Raw genomic sequence first — 13,138 nt, 5'->3', positions numbered from 1 at the left:
CCTGACCTGGGAACTCTGGAATTTGGCTACAATATTCCTAGGGGTTTTCCTTTGGGGATCTCTTTCAGGAGGTGATCAGTGGATCCTTTTGATTTCTATTTTACCTTCTGGTTCTAGATAATCAGGGCAGTTTTCCTTGAAAATTTCTTGAAAGATGATGTCTACTCTCTTTTTTTGATCATGGCTTTTAGCTAGTCCAATAATTTTTAAATTCTCTCTCCTAGATCTATTTTCTAGGTCAGTTGTTTTCCCAGTGAGATATTTCACATTGTCTTCTATTTTTTCATTCTTTTGATTTTGTTTTTTAATTTCTTGATTTCTCATAGAATGATTAGCTTCCAATTGCTCCATTCTAATTTTTAAGGAAGTGTTTTCTTCAGTGAGCTTTTGGACTTCCTTTTCCAGTTGGCCAATTTTGCTTTTGAAGGCATTCTTCTCATTGGCTTTATGGACCTCTTTTTGCCATTTGGGTTAGTCTATTTTTTTAAGGTGTTATTTTCTTCAGTATTTTTTTGGGTCTCCTTTAGCAAGCTGTTGACTGGTTTTTCATGATTTTCTTGCATCACTCTCACTTCTCTTCCCAGTTTTTCCTCTACTTCTCTTACTTGCTTCTCAAAATCCTTCTTGGGCTCTTCCATGGCCTGGGACTGATTCATATTTTTCTTACATAGTAACACATAGAGGCTTTGGATGTTGGAGTTTTGACTTTGTTGTTTTCTTCTGGTTGTATGTTTTTATCTTCTTTGTCACCGAAGTAAGATTCTGTGGTCTAACTTTTTTGCACTGTTTGCTCATGATCCCAGCCAATTATTTGACTTTTAAACTGTTTGTTAAGGTAGGGGTCTGCTTCCAGTGTGGAGAGTGTACTATCCCAAGCTTCAACATTTTTGTGCAGCTGTTTTCAGAGATACTTCTAGGGACCTGTAAATTTTCAGTTCTTCCAAGGTGGTATAATCAAAGGTGAGGTGTTTACTCCTTTCTTGGCTTGTGCTCTGGTCTATGAATGACCACAAGCACTCTTTTCTGCATTGGAACTGTGAGGACAGTTCCCTGTCCACCACCATGACAAGCTCTACCACACCAACACTCCTCCTTGCCCCAGGACCACCACCCAGAATTGTGACCCAGATCCAAGCACGGGAAAAGTAGGAGAATCCTGCCTCAGCACCAGTAAAGAGATCCCTGCAATCCCTTTCTGATCAGCCACTCAATGCCCACACTGTCTGTGGGATGAGAGCTCCAGAAGCAGCTGCTGTCCCGGGGCTGCTCTGGGATTGGGGCCAGACCAAACTACTCTCTCACTGCAGTCACAGATCTTTCTTACCGACCTTCTAAGTTGTCTTTGGTGTTTGTGGGTTGAGAAGTCTGGAAATCTCCACAGCTTCCCTTGATTCAGTCCCCTGAGACCTGCTCCACGTTTGCTGAGGCCCTGTCTTTGTTTATGTGGCCCACGCTGAACTGTGTTCCTCTCCCAGCACACTGCAACAGACCTTTCCAATCAACCATCCAGGTTATCTTTGGTTGGAAATTTGTTTCACTGTCTTTTTGTGGGTTTTGTTGCTCTAGAATTTGTTTAGAGCCATTTTTTACATGTATTTGGAGGGGTTTGGAGGAGAGCTCAAGCAAGTCACTGCTTTTACTCCGCCATCTTGGCTCTGCCCCCCTACTTAGTGCATTTGTAAAGATATCAGCCATGTAAAGACACTGGAAGTTGTGAGGTTTTTTTGCTGGTTCTTTTCTTGGATATAGTTCATATCAATCCCTGGCCTTCTTTGCTGCTATTCCTTCTGCTGCATCACACTTTTCACTCTCTATTGTGCTGGGTTTCTCAGACTGACGTGCACTTTCTTCCCTCTCCTGTTTCCATTTAACATTCTCTTGATTAAAGGCAAACAAGCCAATGTGTTTTCACTAGCACTTGTTAAATGCACTTCATGTATGGCCAAAAGTACCCTCACTTGTACATTTTCATCACAATCCAGGAATCCAAATGCCATTCTCAAACATCACTATCAGCCAAATATTGACTTCTTAAATTTTCCTCTGTCTTATGAATCCCTTACTGTCCATTAGTAGTAGTGATGAAAATGCCTCCTGTTACCCAAATGATCTTCAGTTTTACATAGAACCTCTTAATCTTTACCCATACTTTCTAGATTCTTTTCTGGTCTTATAATTTATTCCCACATCGATCACCAGAAGTTGGTAGTGGACATCAGTCAGTCTCAGTCAATAAACATTTATTAAGTGCTTGCTGCTAGGCAGCACAGTAGACAGAGTGCTGGGCCTGGAGTCAGGAAAACTCATCTTTGTAAGTTCAAATCCTGCCTCAGACGCTAGCTTTATGATCCTGGGCAAGTCACTTAACCCTCTTTGCCTCAGTTTCCTCAAATGTAAAATGTGCTGGAGAAGGAAAAGCAAACCACGCCAGTATCTTCACCAAGAAAATCCCTAATGTGTTCACAAAGAGTTGGATGTGACTGAATTGACTAAACAACAACAAGATGTTCCAGGCTCTGTGCTAAATGCAGGAAAAGCGACAAACTCAAGAGACAGGTTGACAGTTCTCTTGGAAAGCCTTTCATTAGGTCCCATATGTCTGCAGTGGGAAGACAGCAGACCCCTATGGTCAACAGTTAGCTGCCTTGGTATATCTTTTGCAGAGAGTCACCAACAACTACCAATAATAAAAATAGCTAGCATTTATGCTGCGCTTAGAGGTGTTTGCTGTGTGGCGCAGTGGATAGAGTGCCAGGGTCGATAGTCAGGAAGTCTCATTTTCTTGAATTTCAAATCTAGCCTCAGACACTTACTAGCTGTGTGTTCCTGGACAAGTCACTTAATTCTGTTTGTCAAAGTTTCTCATCTGTAAAATGAGCCAGAGTAGGAAGTGGCAAATCACTCCAGTATCTTTGCCAAGAAGACTCCAAATAGGGTCATGAAGAGTTAGACGTGACTGAAAAACAACTGAACAGCTAAAGACTTGCAAAGTGCTTTACATTTGTTATCTCATCCTCACAACAACCTTGTGGGATAGGTGTAGTTATGTTTTGTAGCTGAAGAAACTGAGGCAGAGAGATGTTACATGACTTGCCCAAGGTAATGTAACTAATAAGTCTCAAAATCAAAAGATTTGAACTCAAGTGTTTTGGATTCGATGTACAGCAGTCTGTTTACTGTACGACCTAGCTATGCTACTCTACTTCTTCTTCTGTTCATTTTGAACGTCTTTTCAGTGATTGCATCTGTGGATCCATATCATCCTTCCTCAGAGCACAAGAAGATGCTTCTTCCTAAGATGGTCCACCTCTAGACTTCTTTACAAGAAGAACCTCATTCCTACTCTAGAGCATTACAAATTCAATACGGAGCCCTGGTTCTTCCCTTCATATATTACCCTTCCTCTTTCTAACTTTGAAACATAGTTGAGAATTCCTCTCTACCTCTTTACATCCTGTTTTTTCTTTCCTCCATATTCATTCTTTCAAGAATTCCTTCATTCCTCCTGATGACCCAGCAGTTGATTAGAAATGCAGGGCTCTAGTGCTTGTTCTTTCTCCTAGAGTGTGGAAAACAACTTGTACTTTTTATGCCTTATGATACTTGGCATGATACCTACAGGGGTGTGCTGTAAATGTTGAATGTATGTACAACACACTTTTAAGTTGAACCTGCATTATTAACATTTTCTCTATCACTTAAATCTAGACATTCCACAAAACAATAAATCAAATCCTGATTTATAGGACGCCAATTTCTAACGTGTAAATGTTCACACTGAACATTAAACAATTGATTCTTGTGAGCCAGTTTGAGCTGGCTCCATCCAGCATATAGTAGCACATAGACCTCCTTTTCTACATTCAAACAGCCACCACCCTATTTCAGGCCCTCATCACATCACCTCTTGCCTGGAATATGGTAATAGAGCCTTCTGATTGGACTCCTTGCCTCAAGTCTCCTTACTCCTTTCTTGCCTACAAAGCTGCCAAAGTCATTTTCCTAAAGCATCAATTTAACCATGTCACCCCACTTTCCTACTTAGTATTTTCCAAATAGTTCCCTATTACCTCTAGCATCGAATATAAAAACCTGTTTGGCATTTAAAGCTTTTCACAACCTGGCCTCTTCCTATATTTCCAGTCTTCTTACATACTGTTCCTCCCACACACTCTGTAATCCAACCATACTGGCCTGCTTGATGATCCTCCCATGTGACTCTTTTTCTGCTTACTCTGTGCCTTTGCACTGACCATCCCATGAACTGGAATGCTCTCTCTCCTCACTTTTTCCTAGCTTCTTTCAAGACTCAGTTCAGTGACTCCTTCCTCCAGGAAGCCTTTCCCTCTGTACCCACAGCCAGCTGCTAATGCCCTCCCTCTAAGTCTGCCTTCTATCTACACTTGTTTTACATGTACCAATTTATGTACACATTTAATTTAAGCTCCTTGGGGGCAGGGACTATTTGTTTTTGTTTTGTTTTTTTGAACCTTCAGTGCAGTGCCTGGAACATGGTGAATGTTTAATAAGTGCTTATTTATTGCTAGATGGATTGATTTCTTGTAGAAAGGCCAAGAGCATATCCTTTGCAGGTCACTATACAATTCCCCATGCTGTGTCTACTTTAAAGAAAATTCCATTGTCCTTCATCTTTTTTTCGGAGAGTGGGGCAGAGCTGAGTAGTTCTCTTGCTAACTCTTATGTCTGTTTACTGACAAACTGTTGATTTATGAGATGCAAGATGAGAATTTATTGAGATCCACCTACTTTGTTTTCCCTTGCTTCTTATCACCAGATACTTATCTCTACTTCCAGGACACTAGGTGCTCTATCTCTACTGAAGGGTAAAGGCTTAATTTATTTAGAAGACAGAAGTAAAGGAGAAACAAGCCCATGAGACACAAGACATCTATCTGTTATCTAAGAGAGGCACCTATCTCATTGAACCTCATCACTGCTCTTCAGATACTTCCTTTAGTTCAGATTCTTTGTGATCCTTAAAGTAAGGAAATGTAAATCTTAAGAGAAGTTTCTGATGGAGCCCCCCAAGGCTCTGTCCTTGAATCTGTCCCTGTTCAACATTTTGTAAAGTATTTATAAAGTATCATAAATAAAAATTGAATAAAGGCATTGAAGGGATGCTTATAAAATTTTCAGATGATACAAAGCTAGGAAGTTAATGCAATTACACAAAAGAATCCATATTTTAGAGTCTCTAGGCTAGAACCATGAGTCAAAATCAAAAAAGTAAAATTTAATGGTGAAAATTATAAAAGCCTATATTTAATTTACGGCAGCTAGGTAGCATAATGGCTAGAATGCCACGCCTGGAGTCAGAAAGACATATTCTTGAGTTCAACTACAGCCTCACACTTAATAGCTGTGTGACCCTTAACAAGTCATTTAACTCTATTTGCCTTAGTTTCCTCATCTCCAAAATGAGCTGGAGAAGGAAATGACAAACCACTCTAGTTTCTTTGCCAAGAAAACCCCAAATGGGGACACCGCTAAAAATGATTGTACAACAACATCATTTAATTCAAATAATTACACAGATACAGAATGGGGGAAAACCGGATTGGCAGCAGTTCATGTGATAATCTCGGGGTTTTAACTGACCACAAATTCAGTGAGTTTACCTTGTGATGTAGCTGCTAAGAAAACTAATTCAATCTCATGATGTTATCTAAAACATGGAAAGCCACTGAACTATTGTACTGAGTGCTGATCAAATTACATCAGGAATCCTACATTCAGTTTGTCTGTTATAATTTAAGCTGAACTATGGCAAGCTTTTTTTTTAAAGTGACAATTCTAGAAACCACCTCACAGAAGCAAATAAGAATGAGAAGAATTAGGTTTATTTATCCCAGAGAAGAGAAAACTCAGGTGAAATATGATAGTTGTCTTTGGATATTTGGAGGGTTGTCCTATCAAAGAGGAAGGAGACTTGTTTCATGATGGTACAGAAGGCAAAACTATGGCCCGTTGGTAGCAATTACAAGAAAAAAGATAAAAAAAATTTCTAGTCAAGCTGCTCAACAATGGAACTAGCTGCCTTTAAAAGCAGAAATCTCTGTACTGAGAAGGTTCCAAGGTGTTCCTTATGTCTATCAACAATCAACAGATTAAAACTTTGTGCTTAGGTTACTATTTCAGTTAAACGAATAAATTATGAGTTTTATGCTTAGAGCTAGTGATTTATTGGTCAACTGTCTTTGTTAGGAGCTGTTATCAAACATTTCAAAATGTGTTTTAACAAAAACTGCCTTGGAGGTAAGCAAATAAGTAGCAGCAGCATCTTTTCACTCTGTCAAGAACAATAAACAGACAACCATACATGAATAATATTTATCTACTCACATTCATCCATAGGTGGTCAACCTTTGCCTGCTTAACTCAAACATTTAGATACACTTACACTGACAGCCTCCACCTTTTCTTAACTCTTTCCAACAAGATCAATATAACAGACATAATGATTTCCTGATAGGATTGCTGTAAAGGATTGGATAACTGAAGGTTATCTAATTGACTCCTTTGGAAATCTTTTAAAATAGGATGGATTGTTATTTGTCTCAGATATTTTAAGTGTAAACCTACCTGAAGTCAGTTAGTCAATAGGACTGAATGATCTAGACAAATTATTAAAGTCCTTCTCAGCCATTTGAATTTTTATGTATAAACATCTGGAGAGTTGTAGACCCATAACACAGACCATATATTTCTTGATTGTTGACAGTATTCACCTTAAATGTTAATATTTATTTGTACAATGCCATTCTTTTGAAAGGCCCCAAGAATATTATGTTAGATATGTTGTTTAGGTTCCTGCTTGAGAGTATGAAGTCATATATTCTATGGTTCTGTATACCGTTTAACTCCTGGTGCTCTAATTTTACTCATGAAGGAAGATGAAATAGTTTAAAAAATGAAAAGACTTATTTCATATTTTTATCTCTTTATATTTTTATTTATTTAGTATTTTATTTTCCCCAATTACATGTGAAAACAATTTTAACATATTTTTTAAAATTTTGAATTTCAAATTCTCTCCCTCCCTTCCCAGCCCCTCATTAAGAAGGTAAGCAATTCGATATAGGTTATACATGTGTAGTCATGCAAAACATATTTCCATATTAGTTATGTTATAAAAGAAAACATAGAACAACCTCCCTCCAAAAAAAAGTAAAAATATATATATATATTTCGATCTATATTCAGACTCCATCAGTTCTTTCTCTGGAGATGGATAGCATTTTTCATCAGAATTGTCTTAGATCATTGTATTGCTGAGAATAGCTAAATCATTCACAATTGATCATCTTATAATGTTGTTGTCACTGTATACAATATTCTCCTGATTGTACTCATTTCACTTTGCACTAGCTCATATAAGCCTTTCCAGATTTTTCTGAGAGCATCCTGCTCATTTCTTATAGTGCAATAGTATTCCATCACAATCATATACTACAACTTGTTCAGCCATTCCCTAGTTGATGGGTGTCCTCTCACTTTTCAATTCTTAGCCACCACAAAAGTGCTGCTACAAATGTCTTTGGATGTATAGTTCTTTTCCTTTCTATTTTTTATCTCTTTAAGGATACAGACCTAGTAGTGTACGCACAGTTTTATAGCCCTTTGGGCATAGTTCCAAATTATTCTTCAGAATGGTTGAATCAGTTCATAACTTCACCAATAATGTATTAGTGTCTCAGTTTTACCACAATCTCTTCAACCCTGGTCATTTGCCTGTTCTGTCCTGTCAGCTAATCTAATAGGTATGAGGTAGTACCTCATTATATCTGTTACATTGATCTTGTTGGAAAAGGTTAAGGAAAGGTGGAAGTTGTCAGTATAAATGCATCTAAATGTCTGAGTTAAGTAGGCAAAGATTGACCACCTATGGATGAATGTAAGTAGATAAACATTATGTATGTATAGCTGTCTGTCTGTTGTTCTTGACAGGAGGTAATGCTTCTTGCATTTCTGAGTAGTGATTTGGAGTCCCTTGTTTCATATGGCTATGGATAGCTTTGATTACTTCATTTGAAGACTTTAATATCTTTTGATCATTTATCAATTGGGAAATTGCTCTTATTTTTATAAATTTGACCTAGTTCCCTATATATTTGAGAAATGAGGCCTTCATCAGAGAAACTTGCTTCAAAAAATTTTTCACAGTTATGATTGCTGACTGTATTTCCCTCCATCCTATTACCCTCCTGTTTATTCTATTCTCTCTCTCCTTTCACCCTGTCCCTCCTCAAAAGTGTTTTGCTTCTGACTACCTCCTCCCCAAACCTGCCCTCCCTTCTATTAGCACCCTCCCTTCTCTAATCCACTTCCCCTTCTACTTTCATAAGCTATAATAATTTCATATAGAAGTTTAACCAATATAAATCAATTGTCATAGCAAGGAAACAAAAAGAACCTAAGATAAACCTTAATCAACAGACACTTGGCTTATTTGCCAAGCAGAAATATATCATAGCCAAAGGAAGTACCAGTTTATGACATGAAATCATTTGTAAAATCATAGTGAAAAAGATGGATGGAATATTATCAGCAGTATTACCTCATAAAAAGATAAAAGCAGTAAAGGTAAAAAGTAAAACCAGGTTTAAAAAGTTTCTCATTTTAAAGACATTTGAACATGACAAAGGAGAACATAAAATAGGAAGAAAATGGGAAGCTCAATCACAGACACACACACACACACACACACCTACATGCATACATACATATCACAAAAGCCATTTCCATGATCAGGGACCTAAGTGGAAGGGGGATTTCCTTCTATTAGCCCTCCCTTCTATTAGCACCCTCCCTTCTCTAATCCACTTCCCCTCCTACTTTCCTGTAGGGTAAGATAGATTTCTGTACCCAAGTGACTACGCATGTTTTTCCCACTTGGAGAGTGAGGTTCAAACCTCCCCCATCTTCCCCTCCCCTATAAAAAAAAACAACAACACAACTCTTTCTTGCCTCTTTTATGTGAGATAATTACCCCATTCTACCTCTACCTTTTGCTTTCTCCCAATGCATTCCTCTGTCTTACCCCTCCATTTTATTTTTTTTACATATCATCTCATCATATTCAATTCACTTCCATGCCCTCTATGTATACTTCTTCTAACTGCCCTAATAATAATAAAGTTCTTAGGAATTACAAGCATCATCTTTCCATATATGAATGTAAACAGTTTAACCTTATTATGTCCCTTATAATGTCCCTTTCCCATTTACCTTTTTATGTTTCTCCTGAGTCTTGTATTTGAAAGTCAAATTTTCTATTCAGCTCTGGGCTTTTTCATCAGGAGTGCTTGAAAGTCCTATATTTCATTGAATATCCATTTTTCCCCTGAATGATTATACTCAGTTTTGCTTGGTGGGTAATTCTTGATTGTAACCCCAGCTCCTTTGCCCTTTGGAATATCAGATTCTAAGCGCTCTGATGCCTTGATATAGAAATCATTAAATCTCTTGTTATCCTGACTGTGGCTCCATGATACTTAAATTGTTTCTTTCTGGCTGCTTGCAATATTTTCTCCTTGACCTGGGAGCTCTGGAATTTGGCTCTAATATTCCTGGGAATTTTCATTTTGGGATCTTTTTCAGGAGGTGATCAGTGGATTCTTTCAATTCTTTCAATTTCTATTTTATCCCCTGGTTCTAGAATATCAAGACAGTTTTCCTTGATGATTTCTTGAAAGATGATTTCTAGGTTCTTTTTCTGATACTGGCTTTCAGGTACTTCCATAATTTTAAAATTATCTCTCCTCAATCTGTTTTCCAGATCAGTTGTTTTTCTAATGAGATATTTCACATTGTCTTCTATCTTTTCATTCTTTTGGTTTTGTTTTTATTGTTTCATGATGTCTCATAAAGTCATTAGCTTCCACTTGCTCAATTCTCATTTTTGAAGAATTATTTTCTTCGGTGAACTTTTGTGTTTCCTTTTCAATTTGGCCAGTTCTAGTTTTTAAGGAGTTCTTTTCTTCAGTGAATTTTTTTACCTCTTTTTCCATTGGCCAATTTTGCTTTTCAAGGTGTTCTCCTCCTTGGATTTTGTACCACTTTTACCATTGGCCTATTCTGTTTTTTAAGGTGTTATTTTCTACAGTGTTTTTTGTACCTCCTTTACCAAGTTGTTGACTCTTTTTTCATGATTTTCCTGCATAGCTCTCATTTCTCTTCCCAATTTTTCTTTTACCTCTCCTATTTCATTTTTAAATCCTTTTTTGAGTTGTTCTATGGCCTGAAAACAATTCATATTTTTCTTTGAGGCTTCAGATGTAGGAGTTTTGACTTTGTCTTCTTCTGAGTATATGTTTTTATTTCCTTGTCACCATAGTAACTTTCTATAGTCAGAGTTTTTTCTGTTGTTTGCTTATTTTTCTAGCCTGTCTCTTGACTTTTAGCTCTTTGTTAAAGTGGGGCGTTGCTTTCTGGGTGGAGGGCTCACTATCCCAAAATTTAGGAGGTTTGTGCAGCTGTTTTCAGAAATATTTCTGGGAACCTGTAAGTTTTCAGTTTTTCCAAGGTAGTATGATCTAAGGAAAGGTGTGTTTACTACTCTTCTGGCATGTATTCTGGTCTGAGAGTGACCACAAGCACTCTTTTTTGCCTTGAAACTATGACAAGGGTCCTTGCTCTACTGCAGCTACAAGCTCTGGTGTGCTACTGCTCCTCCTCACCTGCAGACTGTCACTCAGGACTGTTACCTGATCTGAGTATGGACAAAGCAACAGAGCCCTACCCCTTAGTGCCAGCAAAGAAACCCCTGTCATCTCCTTTTGACCAGTTCTTCGACTGTGGGATGAGAGCTCCAGAAGCAGTAGCTGCCACTGCTGATTCAGTTGCTCCCAAAGCCTGTTCCTAGTTTGCTTGGGCCCAGTCTACAGGGCCTGCATTAAACTGTGCTCCACTCTCACCCTGGTGTGACAGATGTTCTAAGTTGTCTTTGGCTTGAAAATTTTTTTACCCTGTTCTTTTGTTGGTTTCTGCCACTCCAGAATTTATTTTAAGGCATTGTTTAAAGGTGTTTGGAGGAGTTTAGGGAAGAGCTCGGGCGAATCCTTGCCTTTTCTCTGCTATTTAGCTCTTTAAAATTTCTCATTTCATATTTTTATGCAATAGCTTCCTCACTTATGAAGGCATTCAGTGTCATTATGTCTCTGTAAGATATCTGTGTAAAAATAGCTTCAGACTGCACAAAAGAGAAATGAGACTCCATTAAAAACTATCACAACTGGCTTTGCTCCTGGACATAGAGATTTTTGACTCTAAACAAATGTCCATTTAACCCAGTTTTGCAAACTAAGATGTAGATGGGGGACCTTTCTTCCTTCTACATATGGTAGAGGACATTAGTTCAAACTTCTAAAGGGGAGGGGCAGGACTAGAAGGCATTTGGGGCATTTATTTTTTTATTTTAGTTACTTGAATAAATCCCTATGCTTTCCTTCCTAGATTTTGTTAACTTTTAGGTAAGTGCATCATATTATTTCATCTTCTATTTTAGATTCATTTGCACTGAAGATGAAATGTGGTTTAACTCACAAATTGTTCGAGTTATTGATGAACACGTTGACCCAGATGTAGTATCACTCCTTCTTCCGGAACCATACTTTGTAGATTTTCTTTGTGACATGCCTGAACCAACTGGTGATGAACCTGAAGATGCTGTATTTGAAGTACCCAAAATCTATGAATTGGTACTTATCAGTATTTCAGAACATTATTTTAAGTCAACTACATACCCATAGGCATTTCTCTACTTTCCAAGTTATTACGAGTCTTTCAGTTAAAAAATATATATTAGGGATTTGATCCACCTTATTCTTGGGGAAGAATATGGATATCAAAATAGACATAAGTTTTACTCTTCACTTTGAATAAATGTCACTAACCCTAAGTGATCAGACATGTGATTATTTTCAAGTGTATATTTTTTAGACCTATATTCTTAAAAGATAATGTAGGAGAACTAGACCCTAAGTGATCAGACATGTGATTATTTTCAAATGTTTTTTTTTAGACCTGTATTCTTAAAAGATAATGTAGGAACTACAATGTTCATAGTGATAGGGCTTCCAGGAAAGGTCAGAGAACTCTGACCATACCAAATTATCATTTCATGATTTAAAAATAACAATAAAAAAGACAAAGAAAATAACTCTCCAGAAGTCCAAGAGAGATTTTCCCCCTACAATTGTAAGTTAGGTGTTTTTAGGTTTGTTGATGCTATAAATTTTTGGATCTAATAATACTTCTTTTCTCATCCCCATTTTTTTCCTTTCTACTCCCCCCTTCTCAGATACCAAGTTTCGAATTTCTGGCTGAAAAACTAATATTTTATCAGAGACAGTTCAATGAATTTATTAGAGGAACAAGTCTTGATTTGGTGTTTTTCAAAGATGCAATGATTCATCTCATGAAGGTTATGTCAATATTATTTACTGATATGATCGTTATAGTCCAGAACTAAATTTTATAAACAACTTACTATTCTGGGCATCAGATACTTTGTAATGGTGGGGCAGGCTGGAGGTTGGAGTAGAGAGGAGAACAGTATAGACGGTACCTGTTACAACTTGAATCAAACGTTTTGGCTAAAAAAATTTTTTTGCATCCATCTATATAGCACTGCTGGGGAAAAAAGTCAGAATTGAATTGTTTTTGTTTTGTACTTGGATCCTTCTATACTTCAATTTTTAAGGATGTTATTAACATATTAGTGAGGTTGCAGAAGGTTCTTCATGTGAAGAAATATCCCATCCCTCCATTATACTGGGCAATTGTGTTAATTTTTTTCCTGTATATGAAATTTTAAAAGGTAAATATATAACAGATGACTATGTGATAATATCAAATAGTTGGAGATTGGTAGGTGGGTCAAGGATGGAATGAGAAAGAAAATCAATGAAAGAGAATCAGAGTGATCATTTGAACCACAGTTGAAGAAAGGAATATATTAGCTGATTACAGACTCTCATAGAATTTTAGAGTTAGAAGGAACCTTAGTGATTATCTAGTCTAATCCTTTCATTTTATAGAGGATGAAGCAGACCTAGAGAGAGGTGACTCATTCAAATTGGTGATAGAACAAGATAAAGCTGAAGTCTCTAAGATC

At 37.3% G+C, this 13,138-nt stretch overlaps 1 protein-coding gene across 1 annotated transcript in view; it reads left to right on the top strand.

Annotated features, from left to right (window-relative positions):
* DNAH8 (dynein axonemal heavy chain 8) overlaps positions 1–13,138 on the top strand; it is a 419,266-nt gene that overhangs the window by 241,174 nt on the left and 164,954 nt on the right. The window contains 2 exon segments of the mRNA XM_078155390.1: positions 11,528–11,720; positions 12,323–12,445. Of these exon segments, the coding sequence (XP_078011516.1) occupies positions 11,528–11,720; positions 12,323–12,445 (316 nt within the window).

The sequence above is a fragment of the Phascolarctos cinereus genome, unplaced genomic scaffold, assembly GCF_003287225.1.
Source record: "Phascolarctos cinereus isolate Bilbo 61053 unplaced genomic scaffold, phaCin_HiC Scaffold_5;HRSCAF=322, whole genome shotgun sequence".
Classification (NCBI taxonomy): domain Eukaryota; kingdom Metazoa; phylum Chordata; class Mammalia; order Diprotodontia; family Phascolarctidae; genus Phascolarctos; species Phascolarctos cinereus.
The sequence above is the reverse complement of the archived record's forward strand: the minus strand, read 5'-3'. Positions and strand labels throughout refer to the sequence as shown.